The 17,015-nt window shown below is 43.9% G+C and overlaps 1 protein-coding gene across 1 annotated transcript; it reads right to left on the bottom strand.

Moving 5' to 3' along the window:
- RSPH10B (radial spoke head 10 homolog B) lies at window positions 1-16,171 on the bottom strand. Its single transcript, XM_075283876.1, has 18 exons — window positions 15,939-16,171; window positions 15,542-15,617; window positions 15,393-15,461; window positions 12,748-12,921; window positions 12,583-12,668; window positions 10,281-10,401; window positions 9,514-9,690; window positions 9,038-9,179; window positions 8,334-8,449; window positions 7,902-8,091; window positions 7,069-7,177; window positions 6,054-6,133; window positions 5,827-5,975; window positions 4,636-4,743; window positions 3,692-3,844; window positions 3,496-3,589; window positions 293-473; window positions 1-214 (listed from the first exon to the last, which is right to left on the bottom strand). Exons 1-18 carry the CDS (start codon window positions 16,169-16,171, stop codon window positions 1-3), a joined length of 2,472 nt encoding a protein of 823 aa, XP_075139977.1.
- Window positions 16,172-17,015: the final 844 nt, after the last annotated feature.

Genomic DNA, 17,015 nt, shown 5'->3' on the forward strand with positions numbered 1-17,015 from the left:
TTACTTCTTCTTCTTTCTGCCTGTTGCTGGCGATGCCTTAGTACTGGCAGTAGACGGGGGGATGGGCGCTTCTTCCTTGGCTATTGGGGGGCGCTGTCCGCTGTCATTGGTCTGGTCCTCCACTACCTGCACCACCTCCGTCATGGCAGCGGCCTTCTCCAGCTCCATCTGCTCCATCCTTTTAGCCTCCTCTTCTGCCTTCAGAGCTTTTAGTCTACAATATAATGTAATATATAGCTATATATACACCTATAGAAAACCTCCATAGGTGTAAGTCAGCCCTTGTATTTACCGCGCTTCTTCCTCCTCCCGGATCCGCTGTGTCCGGGCCTCCTCCGCCTGGCGCGCTCGGTTTCTTGGGATTTCTGCCTTCAGCTCTTCTGCTTTCTCATAGGCTGGAAAAAAGACTTTCTGGAAAAAGACGTCGATCTGGAGGAGCCGCTTCTGTGCCGGGATCGTCTTCGGAGACTTCTCTGCAAATACAATAATAGATGAGAGTCCAATAATCTGGTGCATAGACAATCCGGCAGAGACCTGTGATCTGATGTGTCCTGTGACAGGGCGGCTTCTAGACTTATCCATTCTATTTATTGTAGATGATTTTTTATTCCATTTTCTGGACATGTTTATGGGGCGGCCATCTTGTCTGAGCTGCTATTAACAGCATCTAGAGATATGCTTTACGGCAGCCACATTGGCTTATTAGGCATGCTCTGTGAGCTGCACAGGGAGGGGGAGGGGATGACCTATGACCTTCACCTACTGTGAGTCCTGTAATAAAGGTGTTATCTTCTATTGTAATACCCCGTGTGATGATAATAGTATGGCAGCTGAAAAGTGGCCGTATAGCGTACAGCACAGAACAGAAAGCATCAAGATATTGTTAGGCTTAGTGGTCAGTCTTTAAGAAATATTTCAAAACATGTCAAATTAAAATAGGCTGCTAAAAATTCCTAAGAAATAGAATGAGCATAAAAACTAAACTATTTTCTGATCTCACATTCCCTTTAAGAAGATAGATCATCTAAAATATTAGTGAGGTTATACTGCCGCCTAGTGAAAAACTACAATTACTGCATAACCTGTAAGATCTCCGTGCAGAGTAAGAGGTGTCAGGTTTATTAATCTGATATGTGGCTGTTTCGCTTCACAATGCAAGAAAAATATGGCTGCACCGCAAAGGACCGGATGAACAGTACGGTAAGGAAACCGTAAGGAATGGTAAGATACAGTAAGGGACGGTATAGATACAATAAGGACGGTATAGATGCAGTAAGGGACAATATAGATACAATAAGGACGGTATAGATACAGTAAGGGACGGTATAGATACAGTAAGGGACAATATAGATACAGTAAGGGACGGTATAGATACAGTAAGGGACAATATAGATACAATAAGGATGGTATAGATACAATAAGGACGGTATAGATGCAGTAAGGGACAATATAGATACAATAAGGACGGTATAGATACAGTAAGGGAGGTATAGATACAGTAAGGGAAGGTATAGATACAGTAAGGGACAATATAGATACAATAAGGACGGTATAGATACAGTAAGGGAGGTATAGATACAGTAAGGGAAGGTATAGATACAGTAAGGGACAATATAGATACAATAAGGATGGTATAGATACAGTAAGGGAGGAATAGATACAGTAAAGACGGTATAGATACAGTAAGGGACGGTATAGATACAGTAAAGACAGTATAGATACAGTAAGGGAGGTATAGATACAGTAAGGGAAGGTATAGATACAGTAAAAACGATATAGATACAGTAAGGGAAGGTATAGATACAGTAAAGACGGTATAGATACAGTAAGGGACGGTATAGATACAGTAAGGGAAGGTATAGATACAGTAAAGACGGTATAGATACAGTAAAGACGGTATAGATACAGTAAGGGAGGTATAGATACAGTAAAGACGGTATAGATACAGTAAGGACGGTATAGATACAGTAAGGGACGTTATAGATACAGTAAAGACAGTATAGCTACAGTAAGGGACGTTATAGATGCAGTAAGGGACAGTGATTTTAGCAGTGAATAGAGCGTCAGTCAGTCAGTTTCAGCCCCCCATTCTCCTCCTTGCTGGGGGTCTCAGTGGTCAGGCCACCAGCAATGTGACACTCATTCCCCATCCTGTAGATAGGAGATAAGTGTCTTTAATGGGACATTCCCTTTAACACTTACCTTTTGATTCCCACAGAGAAAAAAAAAGATCATCTTGGGGATTCCATTAGAAGAACACTTTTTGGTCAGCCCCTTGCAAATTTGGATTGACTGAAGTGAAGAGACCACCTTAAAGGGCTCTATCAGCAGAATCATGCTGTATGAGCCCCACATATGCCTGGGGCTATTCAGGCTATTCCGCTAATCTTATTTTACCCCCCCCCCATCTGTTTTAAAATAATACCCTAAAAACGATTATTCAAATGATACCTGTGCACGGTGGGCGGTCATCATGCTGTCACGCCTTCCTTTGTGTTTTCCAGTGACGTCCTCCTGCGCTCGCTCTTCCCCGCCTTCATCTTCGGTTCTTCCGGCGGGTTGGGTTCAAATCCCGCATGTGCACAGTATCGCTCCCTCCCCATGCGCAGTACGCTCGCGAACTTCTTCATTCCGGAAGAAAAGAAGATCAAGGCGGGGAAGAACGAGCCCAGGAGGCCATTGCTGGAAGAAGACACAGAGGAAGGCATGACAGCAAGATGGCGTCAGACAGTGCACAGGTGTCATCTGAATAGTCATTTTTAGGGTATTATTTTAAAACGGGGGTTAAAATAAGATTAGCGGTGCCTGAATAGCCCCAGGCATATGTGGGGCTCATACAGCATCATTTTGTTGATAGAGCCCCTTTAAAGGGGTTGTCTGGACTAATTTTTTTTATGGCTGAACCTCAGGATAGGCTATAAGTATAGGATCTATCACGCCCGGGAAATCCCTTTAACAGTAGCTGCCCAGGAGTCTTCGGACATTGCACTTTCCTCAGTATCTGTATCACCTACATCTTCATGCTCAATGTCAAGCTGGATGGATGAGAATCTACTAACTATTACTGATTCATCCTAAACCTCTAAGTTACTGAAGAGATGAAGGATTTATACACGTTTCCCTGTAATCTGGGTGTGTGGGCTCTTGTATAATACAGGGAAGCTGAGGCCGGGGTCACCCAACATCTCAGGCATGAGAAAACTTTTGGTGTTATATGAAAGATGAGATTCTCTGCTTTCATGTCACACAAAATCATAGTTCTAGCTGTAGCAAGAATCTCATCCTTCTTATGTCAGGCAGGAGATCTATCCGAAATGACCCCGCCAGCCTCACCTTCCCTAGTGATAGCAATCTACGAATCTCAATAATATAAAGGAAAAAATAAGAAACCAAAATGTGTTAATACACTGAATTACATAATTTATTAATAATACAAATGTTCCAAGGAAATCAAAAGTAGTTCAAAGGTTTAGTTATGGTTAAAGTTTTACTCACTCGGTGTATGGAACGGGAACCGAGGACTGGGTTTGCCATTTGCTTTCAAGGTAATGATCAGCTCCTTCTCTTCTGCCCAGTAATCAGATATACGCTGCAGTGACAAGAATAAGAACGTCCATATTGTAACTATATATATATGTGTGGCATGGCCACGGCCTCTGTATCATATATATATATAATGTACAATCCTTACTGGGGTTGGAAGGCCTGGGGGGTGGTTGGTAAGATCTGACCTGGCGCTGCCGTCTGATACGGTCTGTGCGTCTCGCTCTTCTTGAAGACGTTCATCTGTGACATATGTAATGGCGCAGCCGATCAGCGACTCCAAGAACTCCAGAAATGTAAGCTGCAATAAAACAGAGGATGACATTTACTATTCCCTCAACCCCAGAAAACTCGCCTTCTGTGCCCCAAAAATACATGAGATACTCTACTGTCATCTGTACCTGCTTAACGCTTCTTATGAAAGTAGGTGGAGAGGGGCCAAGACACCTCAGCCCAAACAACTTACCAAACTGGCCTGAGTGGAATGGAATAGTATAGGGAATAGCGTACAGTATAGGGCATAGCATACAGTATATGATGTGCACAGTATAGGGAATAGCGTACAGCATAGGGAACTGCGTACAGTATATGATGTGCACAGTATAGGGAATGGTGTGCAGTATATGATGTGCACAGTATATGGAATGGTGTGCAGTATAGGGAATAGCGTACAGTACAGGGAACGGCATACAGTATATGATGTGCAAAGTATATGGAATGGTGTGCAGTATATGATGTGCACAGTATAGGGAATGATGTGCAGTATATGATGTGCACAGTATAGGGAATGGTGTGCAGTATATGATGTGCACAGTATAAGGGAATGGCGTGCAGTATATGATGTACACAGTATATGATGTGCACAGTATAGGGAATGGCGTACAGTATTTCCATACTTGCACACTTCAGGTCGGTCACATCTCTCACAGTCTTTACTCACCAGGATTTCCCTCCTTTTCAGAATCAGGATTTACACAATTCCCTAATCTTTTCGGGCCAGAACACGGTGAATTTTCTGGGATTTTTAGGACAATATCAGGACAATCCCAGCAAATTCTGGAGTGTTGGCCACCATGACCAGGTAACACTTACCTCTAGCTCCAGATTGATCTCATTTCCATCTCGCACTCTTGGATCATCCTCAGCTAAAATGTCCACAATCTTGGAGATGCTGAGCTCGTGACTTAAGACCCCTAGGTCCTATGTGTGGAACACAAACATGTCACATCTACAATAATACAGCCCAATGGTTGTGGCCACGCGTAGTGTCTGATGCAGCCGAAGCTTTGCCCACATGTTTGGTGCAGGTTGTTGTTTATGGCCAGGTGATTGGTAGCTTTACCCACAGACCGAACCAAAGTCCTTACGAACACTAGGCTGGCACGATTTACAGTTGCATTACAATCAACGTGTGACGGTACTTTACCAGGTACTCAAAGCTATTAAAGCACCCGACATAGCACCTTATATACTATAGAGTCCAGGAGGCGGAGCTATCAGTGACTGACAGCTATCTCTGTGTGCACACTCATAGTCCTGGCTGTCAATCACTCCTAGCTCCTCCTCCTGGACTCTACAGTATACAAGGAGCAGAGATATCAGTGGATAAATGACAAGTTATTCTGAATCTTTTCCCACAATCCTATATATCACTCCTCTCCGCTGCTCCTGCTCTATAACCTGCCGTCTGCAGACTGTACTGTGTTTTTCATGTGACAGGTTTCCTTTAAATGCCAGCTTAGGTTTTGCCAAAGAAAACAAGATTTAAAGGGGTTCAGGGTTTAGGTTTTTATGAGCTATCCTTAGGATAGGCCATATATATATATATATGTGATCAGCTGTATGGGGTCCCTTCTGACACCTGTACTATATACAACATGGTGCTGTAAGCTGATAGCGCCGATCCCTGAGTAGTGGTGGGGTCCTGGTATTGCAGCTCAGATACCATTAAAGTCAATAAAAGCCGAGGCGCAGTACCGGGGCCCAGCCACTATACAGAACTCAAGATGTGAACAGAGCCGAAGCCCTGGCTGCATTCACTGCCTGTCTCTTACAATCAGTTTTCATGATTTCTGCTCTTTCTAGAGAAACTAAACTCCCTGAGCCACTTGTCCAGGACCGGCAGTGACAATGGGTGACATCCGCTACCATGTGAATAGACTAGTGGCGAGCAAGGCTGTCAGCAGGATGAATGAGACCTTCCTTCCTACGTAATGGTATACGATGTCCTGTCCACAGCGATAGATGGCAGATAAGATAGCTCAGGATATATCTGATATTTACTCTCATCATCCAGATGAAATGTCTCATGGTCATGGTGGGCTCATATGGCGAGGACGTCTTCTTCTTACAGTGCGTCTTATAGATATCCCAGCACTTATCAACATAGGACATTACATGCTCTGTCCTTTGTGCGTCGCTGAATAAGTAACCTAGAACGAAAGAGAAGACGAAATCAGAGGAGATCGACTCCTGGAATAAAACCTACAGGACTGGGCGCTGACACAGACCTTTGATGCTGCCGGCATGGGGAGAGAGGTTTTGTGCCATGATTTTGGAAAAGCAGTCAACAAGGGAGGGCGTCTTATCTCTGCAATGAGAAAAATGGAAAGAAGTGATAAAATACGTGCTCTGCGACCCAATCTACATGTTATAAGTCTTACAGTTGGAGGGTATATATAATATATACTCATGTACTAGGCTGTACTTCAACTATCGCTGGTGGTTTCCACTGCAATGACTGGAGCGGCTGCAGCACATTTTGGATCTGCTGCTCCATTCAAACTGTGGAGGAAAAAAACCCTGGTCTATGGATATGGGGTAAACTATGCGAATACCCCTCTAATATCCCTGCTCTGCATCTCTGTCTGGTATCTAACTGGTTAATGGCACCAACACCTTTGTAAAGAGCCTCCGGCTCAGCCTGTTAGATCTCGTGCCATTCATGTTCCCTTGTAGTTTGGACTGTAATGGTTACCTATACCTAGGTGTGTATTCCAGGTCCTTCCTTCTTCCTGCTGAAGCTTGAAGATAGTTAACCACAATACTGATCAGTGTAGATGAGAATCTATCACTGGAGGGAGGTAAAACACTTACTAGAAGCTGCAGCACCATCTCTGTGTATCTCTCTATCTCCTCCATAGATTTCTATGAGCTGCAGATGTAACCTCATCTCTTAGTGGACTCATAATCCATCTCCCTGTATGTGTATGGATTCAGAGTCAGCGATCAGTGCAGGAGGTAAAGGGAGGAGACTGATCAATGGAGAAAGAAGCATTTTTCTCTAATAAGGTTTATTATGTTTGCTTGGCCTATTGGTTTATGGAAAGTTGGTTATAATTGGAGGGAGAGTTTTAGTCATTTTGCCACATCATAAGTAAGGAATAAGAAAAATAACGAATATACAAATAAAGATTATGCAAATAATGAACATGCAAATAAGGAATATGCAAATAAAACCTCCTTGGTTGAGAAGAGGAACATTCTCTAGTGCCGATGCATCATGATAAAGAAAAAAGAACTCACGGACTGTCAGCGTGACTGATGTGATAAGCCAGGTAGATAAGATTTGTCAGGAACGTTCGCAGCAGCATGGTCACGTAGGGAGAGTGGACTTCTTCAGGGTCTGAGGGATCTGGAGGTTACAAAACATTTCCCATAAAAGGTACATTAATGGCAACGGCTTACCATAGTGTGTAAGGTGCAAATATTCGGTGGGCTCTCTAGACAGCTGAGCTGAGACCATGGAAATCGCACTTGGGTTGGGTTATTGATGAATATCCTCAATTTACATCCATAGATTCATGTCTTTCAGATAAGCTCAGCTACTTTCTTCATTTTCCAAGATCCTCCTTAAGGACATATTGAGATGACTGAGTTTATTGGCTTAGGTGGCATCTGTGAAAAAAACAGGACAGGCTCTATTTTGTTCACAGATTGGACAATGTGTCCTTTTTACTGAACCGTCTCACATGTTTGATGTGATTGGGTCATCGGTTTTTCGGGGAATTGACTCAGTTATCTGAATAGAGCCTTAATGCATGGGAAAAGCTCCCAATGAAGACCTCAGATGGAAGAATTAGGGATACGGCTCCCATTTACTGTATACTATTATATAGAGTAGCCATGTCTATTCTGCATTCTGACATGAAGCATCAATGGTTAACCAATCCCTCCATAAATGATGGCGCACAGCCGAGAATAGAGATGTTGGTGGATCTAAGGCAGCATGAGGGGAGGACACAGATAGTATTGGGAATAGCATCACAGCGAGGGGCAACAGATCTAGGGATGGTCGTCAGCGCTGTAAGACTTGTCAATAAATCATTTCTATCCTAAACATCGGCCGCCTTATTCACCTGCCAAGAGCCGATCCATGTCACAAAGTGTCAGGCCGTAGTGGTGGAACATGCAGTCTTTCAAAAATCTCCAGAACTGTAATTTGGTCATAAGGAAGGCGTTGTCAAAGCAATTCTCATTGCCCAGGCTGCTGTACAACTTGTACGTCTTCCGTAGCATGGTGAGGTTCCGGAGGACGCCATACTCCACCTACAATGGTCACCCATTTATACATCAAAGCCAAATTCTCCAACTTCTACAAATGCAACGAAGAGCAATCTGTCCTGACGTGGAAGCCAATTGGACTGCAATTGGATGGATCTTGCAAATTATCAAAATGTCCAGACTACGAGGTCCCAGCTTATATGATGCCTACTGTACTTACATTTACACATATAGATTCATGGGAGATATGTCCAGAGATAGGTCCTGCTAGTACTCCTGACACCAACCTGTTTCTTTTCTTCGTATTGTTCCTCCTCTGGGTAGGTGTTCAGCAGTGACGCGATATCAAGCTCAATATAGGACCCTGATAAGCTGGGAATCCCGGAGATCAATGAGGACCTTTCTGACGAATAATCACATATGTCTGATGTATTAGAGATCACTGGTTTATTATTACACTTTCATTTCTTTTTTTGTGCAAATAAAATATTTATTATGTAAAGGGAGTTGTTTAGGACGTGAAGGTAACTGATGCAGATAACCAATCCACAAGGCAGGTCATCAATATCAGATCGATCAGGGTCAATATCCACACCTGATGTGGTCACCCAAAGCCGTATATGAAGCAGCTCTGCTGTTATTCAAGTGTATGGGAGGGGGCTGCAGTCCCAGTGTATTGGGCTCCATATACTGTATATAGCTTCTAGGTCAGTACTACAGCCCCATTCACTTCAATAACAGCAGACCTGGATGTTGGACCCTCATTGATCAGGTACTGATAACCTTTCCTGAGAGCAGGACATCAGGCTCAGCAATGCCCTCAGCCTGGAAAGCCCCTTTAAATTTGTACTTGGGTCACGCCAATTGTGACAGCTTACAAAAAGTAAAGTTTTCCTTGACATCTCCCGTTGCTATTATTGTAGTACATGATGTGTCATTCTCGGGTCAGTATATTTGTAATGTGTCCCACGGCTCTGGGCCACGTCCTTACCTCCACAAACAGGACTGTGAGTACGAATACCACTCAGATCTGGTGTATTCACTCGGTCATACTTAAAATTGGGGTATTCAGCAATCTGATCTTCCACAAATTCACCGATATAAATCCTTCCATTTTTAAAAATAAATTTGCCCTAAGAAAAAAAAAAAGGTGAAGACAAACTATGAATGATATTGTAGCCCAGTCCCCGGCACCATCGTGCACTATAGGTAATTATCAGAGGTCAGTATATGGTATTGTCTGATGTCTCAGCGTCCATAAATGTCACCGTGACGTATGACAAACCAGAACATGTCCGGGAGGGATCTTATATCCTGGAAGATAAGCAGACTTGTACTAGATGCCATACTTTAAGCATGTTGGCGTGTTATAGCCTGTGGCTAGGCCGTACATGTGTCAGTAACACTAGTGTAAGCGGATATATTATTACATGTCCTGTGTCTGTCCCATGATGTGACCTCTCTTACCATGCCGTGCTTTTTGTTGTTTTTCCACTGTCCGTCATACATGGCTCCATTGGCGTAGTAATACTGGCCCTGGCCATGGCGCGCACCATTGACAAAGTTCCCAACGTATTCGTTTCTTAAGGAGTACTGTGAGCCAGCGACTCTCTTTAGGAACCAGGTGTGAGTGCCGAGGCCATTCTGTACAAAGGAAAGAGCAGTAATAAGACGTGTGCTAGAGCCAGAGGCCAACGTGACATCTTACACGAGTAAGTACATATAAGATGGCCGTGTTCTGGGATCTCTGTCTATTTCCAGGCCGTAGCCCATCAATAAGAGAGCGTGTCACATCCCCCGATATGTCTGTATTAGTAATCATATGCATGTATGGCGTCCCTGGAACTGCTGATCTGCACAGGGCCTGGATGTTGGACCGCCACTGATCTGATACTGTTTACCTTCCCTGAGAACTGTGGCAGAATCCCTTCACACTGCTCAGCCCCATTCTATGCTATGGCCCAGGCTTGGCTTTCTGCGCCGGGTACCATGGAGGAAGTTTTCAAGCAAATTTTTGAAATGAAAGATCTCCAAAATCTTAAGAGTGAGAAACCCTTTACTCCAGAGATAAGAGCTGGCGTGAGGACAGTCACTCTCTGATAAGATACTGCTGCTGGTGGCTGAGTATTCCCTTTCCCTTTCCTATTGATTATCTTTTACTCTCTGATAAGGGATCATGTGAAGCACCAAAATCATCATCAAAACTTTATACAGAGAAATGGAAAAGCCGGTACCTGCACGCCGCGCACCCACTGCCCCGTGTATTCCTCATTGGCGGAGATCCATCTCATCCGGCCCTCGCCATGGAATTTATTATTTAGCCACTGTCCTTCATAGATGTTACCGGATGGAAACCTGAAAACATTGCAAAGAGACCCAAGGAAACCTCATATAAGAAACCTCACTGAGTGCTGGACGAGTTCCAGGATCAGCATTGGCAATACACAGGTCAGTCTAAGGGAGGCCTCGTTATAGAAAATCCGAAAAATGTTGGATCCAAATAAAATGGAAAATCTTTCCTTCTATTCAGGATGGAATTCTGGATTTTGCCAGAAAGAAAATTCCAAAGCTAGCTGTTCAGCTTGTTGTTATTTAGTGCCATTTTCTAAAAAGTGATCAGGACTTAAGAGAGAGTGACCCACAGATAGATAGGTTACTGTCACCAGACCCAGTATATCACCCCAGCCCTGCAGATAGATAGGTTACTGTCACCAGAACCAGCATATCTCCCCAGTCCTGCAGATAGATAGGTTACTGTCACCAGGCCCATCATATCACCCCAGTCCCGCAGATAGATAGGTTACTGTCACCAGGACCAGCATATCACCCCAGCCCTGCAGATAGATAGGTTACTGTCACCAGACCCAGCATATCACCCCAGCCCTGCAGATAGATAGGTTACTGTCACCAGAACCAGCATATCACCCCAGCCCTGCAGATAGATAGGTTACTGTCACCAGAACCAGCATATCACCCCAGCCCTGCAGATAGATAGGTTACTGTCACCAGTACCAGCATATCACCCCAGCCCTGCAGATAGATAGGTTACTGTCACCAGACCCAGCATATCACCCCAGCCCTGCAGATAGATAGGTTACTGTCACCAGAACCAGCATATCACCCCAGCCCTGCAGATAGATAGGTTACTGTCACCAGACCCAGCATATCACCCCAGTCCCGCAGATAGATAGGTTACTGTCACCAGGCCCATCATATCACCCCAGTCCCGCAGATAGATAGGTTACTGTCACCAGACCCAGCATATCACCCCAGCCCTGCAGATAGATAGGTTACTGTCACCAGGCCCATCATATCACCCCAGTCCCGCAGATAGATAGGTTACTGTCACCAGACCCAGCATATCACCCCAGCCCTGCAGATAGATAGGTTACTGTCACCAGTACCAGCATATCACCCCAGCCCTGCAGATAGATAGGTTACTGTCACCAGTACCAGCATATCACCCCAGCCCTGCAGATAGATAGGTTACTGTCACCAGCATATCACCCCAGCCCTGCAGATAGATAGGTTACTGTCACCAGATCCAGCATATCACCCCAGCGCTGCAGATAGATAGGTTACTGTCACCAGACCCAGTATATCACCCCAGCCCTGCAGATAGATAGGTTACTGTCACCAGACCCAGTATATCACCCCAGCCCTGCAGATAGATAGGTTACTGTCACCAGAACCAGCATATCACCCCAGCCCTGCAGATAGATAGGTTACTGTCACCAGAACCGGCATATCACCCCAGCCCTGCAGATAGATAGGTTACTGTCACCAGAACCAGCATATCACCCCCGCCCTGCAGATAGATAGGTTACTGTCACCAGTACCAGCATATCACCCCAGCCCTGCAGATAGATAGGTTACTGTCACCAGAACCAGCATATCACCCCAGCCCTGCAGATAGATAGGTTACTGTCACCAGTACCAGCATATCACCCCAGCCCTGCAGATAGATAGGTTACTGTCACCAGAACCAGCATATCACTCCAGCCCTGCAGATAGATAGGTTACTGTCACCAGATCCAGTATATCACCCCAGCCCTGCAGATAGATAGGTTACTGTCACCAGATCCAGTATATCACCCCAGCCCTGCAGATAGATAGGTTACTGTCACCAGAACCAGCATATCACCCCAGTCCTGCAGATAGATAGGTTACTGTCACCAGAACCAGCATATCACCCCAGTCCTGCAGATAGATAGGTTACTGTAACCAGAACCAGTATATCACCCCCTGTGGCTTCCCTACATCCCCTTATCTTTCCCTCCCCACATCCCATTTATTATTGTTGTTTCTGTTGCTTTATCTCTATTGCAAAAAGTCAATAAAACTTTTAATGTAAAGAAGTGCACATCACTAAAACTGCATAAAATTTCATGCAGTCAGATTATATTCAGTTTCATCTGTTGGAAAGCTGAATGATAACCAATATGGCTCCCTGCACAGCTTCGTTGGGGCTGCCTGCTTTCTTAGTAGCTGTGGACATCCTCATGCACTGACACTAGTTATTGGTAGGGTACGTACCTCTGCGCTCCCCACCCCTCCTTCCTGTTGTGAATCCACTCCCCTTCATACCAGGATGTTCCTTCGGCGTTGTAATAAATGGCCCCCTACAATGATAACTCATGGTCTATAATACAGAATCACCGAAATGATGATATCAGTGGATAATGGACATCGACAATTTACCCTTCCATGACGCTTGCCCATGTGCCATTCTCCTGCATATGAAACCTGTTGATCACTAGAAGTGTGGACGCCACTTTCATGCCTGATGGCCTTGTACACCTGACCTTCGTAGCGGCTACCATCAGGCCAGGTATAGACGCCATGACCCATTGGAAAGTTCATGAAAAATTCCCCCTAAAATAAAAAAGACAAATGATGAGAAACCGGAGCATATACTCAACGGACCTAAAACATGCACAAAGCCTGGATTCACGCACAGGATTAGGCAGAATTTTAGTTGCCATTTTACAAACTTTTAGGGGTCAACAAACAAAATATTCAGATGTTATACTGATCTATAGCCAATTACTGAAGTCCAAACACACAAGGGGAAACTTTCTTACGCTGGAAAACTGTCAGGAAAAAAACTTTTAAAACACCATTTATACGTTTTTTTCTGCACAAATGTTTTTTTTCACAGTCAAAAAGGTGTCGGGGTGCGGGGGAGGGGTTGGCAGATTTATCATCATTTACACCAGTTCTAGGTGCCTGGATTGCTTGAGGATATTAGACAAGGTGTGTGTCTTATATAAAATTCCACGGAATAAAAAGGGCCATATACAAGGGGTTTTTGGGGTTTTTTGTAACCCCCCTCTGGTGTGACAATCCCTTTAATTAAGGTGGTAGAGAGGCAATGTCTTCCTAATGCAGATGTAAAATGATTATTCTTATCTTGGCAAATTGCTGATAAAGTGGGAATAAGTACTCATAAATCCTGACCGTGAGACATCCTGCAATCATGAATTCAGGACAGAGACGGCAGAGAAGCGAGGACGCCTAACATCTGAAGTGACTATGATGCTGGGAGTCCAGGTCCAAGCTTGGGAAATACTGAATCTAATCCATATCTCATGGACCCAATTGTCCCGTGTGAAGCTGGAAGCTGCATTTTGGCAGTGATTTGCCAAGCAGGGAATATCCTATAAGATACAGTCCTATGAAAAAGTTTGGGCACCCCTATTAATCTTAATCATTTTTAGTTCTAAATATTTTGGTGTTTGCAGCAGCCATTTCAGTTTGATATATCTAATAACTGATGGACACAGTAATATTTCAGGATTGAAATGAGGTTTATTGTACTAACAGAAAATGCGCAATATGCATTAAACCAAAATTTGACCGGTGCAAAAGTATGGGCACCTCAACAGAAAAGTGACATTAATATTTAGTAGATCCTCCTTTTGCAAAGATAACAGCTTCTAGTCGCTTCCTGTAGCTTTTAATCAGTTCCTGGATCCTGGATAAAGGTATTTTGGACAAACAATTCAAGTTCAGTTAAGTTAGATGGTCGCCGAGCATGGACAGCCCGCTTCAAATCATCCCACAGATGTTCAATGATATTCAGGTCTGGGGACTGGGATGGCCATTCCAGAACATTGTAATTGTTCCTCTGCATGAATGCCTGAGGATTTGGAGCGGTGTTTTGGATCATTGTCTTGCTGAAATATCCATCCCCGGCGTAACTTCAACTTCGTCACTGATTCTTGAACATTATTCTCAAGAATCTGCTGATACTGAGTGGAATCCATGCGACTCTCAACTTTAACAAGATTCCCGATGCCGGCATTGGCCACACAGCCCCAAAGCATGATGGAACCTCCACCAAATTTTACAGTGGGTAGCATGTGTTTTTCTTGGAATGCTGTTTCTTTTTGGACGCCATGCATAACGCCTTTTTTTATAACCAAACAACTCAATTTTTGTTTCCAAAATGAAGCTGCCTTGTCCAAATGTGCTTTTTCATACCTCAGGCAACTCTATTTGTGGCGTACGTGCAGAAACGGCTTCTTTCTCATCACTCTCCCATACAGCTTCTATTTGTGCAAAGTGCGCTGTATTGTTACCGATGCACAGTGACACCATCTGCAGCAAGATGATGCTGCAGCTCTTTGGAGGTGTCTGTGGATTGTCCTTGACTGTTCTCACCATTCTTCTTCTCTGCCTTTCTGATATTTTTCTTGGCCTGCCACTTCTGGGCTTAACAAGAACTGTCCCTGTGGTCTTCCATTTCCTTACTATGTTCCTCACAGTGGAAACTGACAGGTTAAATCTCTGAGACAGCTTTTTGTATCCTTCCCCTGAACAACTATGTGGAACAATCTTTGTTTTCAGATCATTTGAGAGTTGTTTTGAGTAGCCCATGATGCCACTCTTCAGAGGAGATTCAAATAGTAGAACAACTTGCAATTGGCCACCTTAAATACCTTTTCTTATGATTGGATACACCTGGCTATGAAGTTCAAAGCTCACTGAGGTTACAAAACCAATTTTGTGCTTCAGTAAGTCAGTAAAAAGTAGTTAGGGGAATTCAAATCAATAAAATGATAAGGGTGCCCATACTTTTGCACCGGTCAAATTTTGGTTTAATGCATATTGCGCATTTTCTGTTAGTACAATAAACCTCATTTCAATCCTGAAATATTACTGTGTCCATCAGTTATTAGATATATCAAACTGAAATGGCTGTTGCAAACACCAAAATATTTAGAACTAAAAATGATTAAGATTAATAGGGGTGCCCAAACTTTTTCATAGGACTGTATATATATATATATATATATATATATATATATACATCCAATTCTACATCAGCATTGCTGCCTTACCTCATATTTCAGCCCATCGGTCCATGTGTACACTCCTTTGCCATGCATAAAACCCTCTGAAAACATTCCCTTGAAGTAACAAATGTGAAATATTAGACTAATGTTGCATGTGATGAGGTGTATGGAGAGGTGTATGGAGAGGAGCTCACCTGGTAAATATTCCCATCTTTATAGTAGGCAACTCCTTCTCCCTCGTACAAAGCATTCACCAGATTTCCTTCATACCTGTGAAATAAGACACAAACCTAAAACTAGGACATCAGGATGGACAAAGTACTAATGGCGGGAAGAAATGCTGCCTGCTATGTGGGGACTGGCGGACAGGAGGCTCTTTTTTTGGATCTCATGGGAGTTGTCTATAGGTTAGCAAACTGAATGTACAGATACGGGGGATACGGACTACGGAGTTCCACTTGTGGGGTCACCATTCCTTCATCAAGCCCCCCAGCTGCCGGCTACTTGGCCACTGCCTGAATCCCAGACCTCTTGTTATTTTCCTAGTTTCATTAGAAAAGAATAAGAAAGTCTGAAGAATATTGGACTTACTTTTCCACAATGAGTTGAGCTAGAAGTGGTTCCTCATAGACCTCTGAAGTGGGCACCGGGGCAGGCGGCTCTTCCACTACCACAGGCTCATCATCAGCGGGCTTCAAAGATGGCGACTCGTGTTCCTCAGAAGGAGTGACAGACACAGAAGACAGCTTAGAACTGACATCTTCAGCGGCTTCCACAGATAATTTATCCGACTTCTTGCCATCTTTTTTCTTCATTTTCCCCATGTTAAGCGTCGCTGTCACAAGAAGGTTAAACCAAAGTGTTCAATGTAATAGCTAAATATTTACAGGGGAAATGTGGAGAAAAATGTACTAGGTATTAAGATGCAAACAGGTCTTAAGATGGTTGGATTGAAAAAGCAACCAAAACGCCATAAAAATGCACTGTGTGAACCCGGCCGAGGGCTACACGAACATAAACACGTATATGTACGGGACTGTGGAAAAAACAACACATGGATGAGATCTGTGTCCGCCCGTGTCCTCCATGCACCAATACATTCCAATTATTGAGATCAGCATTATGGAGAAGACAGACAATTGGCTTGTCAAATCTTAAAGAGAAAAAGAAAATAGGTGAGTACAGCCTGCCTAGGAGGAACGTACCGTCAATAAAGAAGAAAAGACGAGAACAACAGCGTCCCAATATGTGAGTAACAACTAGAACGCACTGGGCAACAAAGTACAACTAACCCCCAGTGTCTGGTTAGTGAAGACTTGGACAACATCAAGACCCCCCCCAAAGAAAAAACTAAAGCCAATTAGTGATTTATTGACGCTGGGGGAGCCAGAAGGTGGAATTTTGGCACACAATTTCGTCTATTATCAGTGTGATAGCTGGACCACTTCCCCACGCCCCTGTGTCACCTCTGATGATAAGTGCAGGCATAATGGCCTAGCTAGTGCTCTGAAAAGCGTCAGGTGTTAAGGTTCTCATGTAGCCGGAGGCAGGGGTGAGGTTAGAACAGGAGTGGAATCGCTACCTTTAGTCGGCCTTAATGAGACCACTGGGTAGAATTGGAGGTCCACTTACTGCCATTCAGAGCCCTGTTATTGAGGAGATATCCAG

This window comes from Leptodactylus fuscus, chromosome 8 (assembly GCF_031893055.1).
Source record: "Leptodactylus fuscus isolate aLepFus1 chromosome 8, aLepFus1.hap2, whole genome shotgun sequence".
NCBI lineage: Eukaryota > Metazoa > Chordata > Amphibia > Anura > Leptodactylidae > Leptodactylus > Leptodactylus fuscus.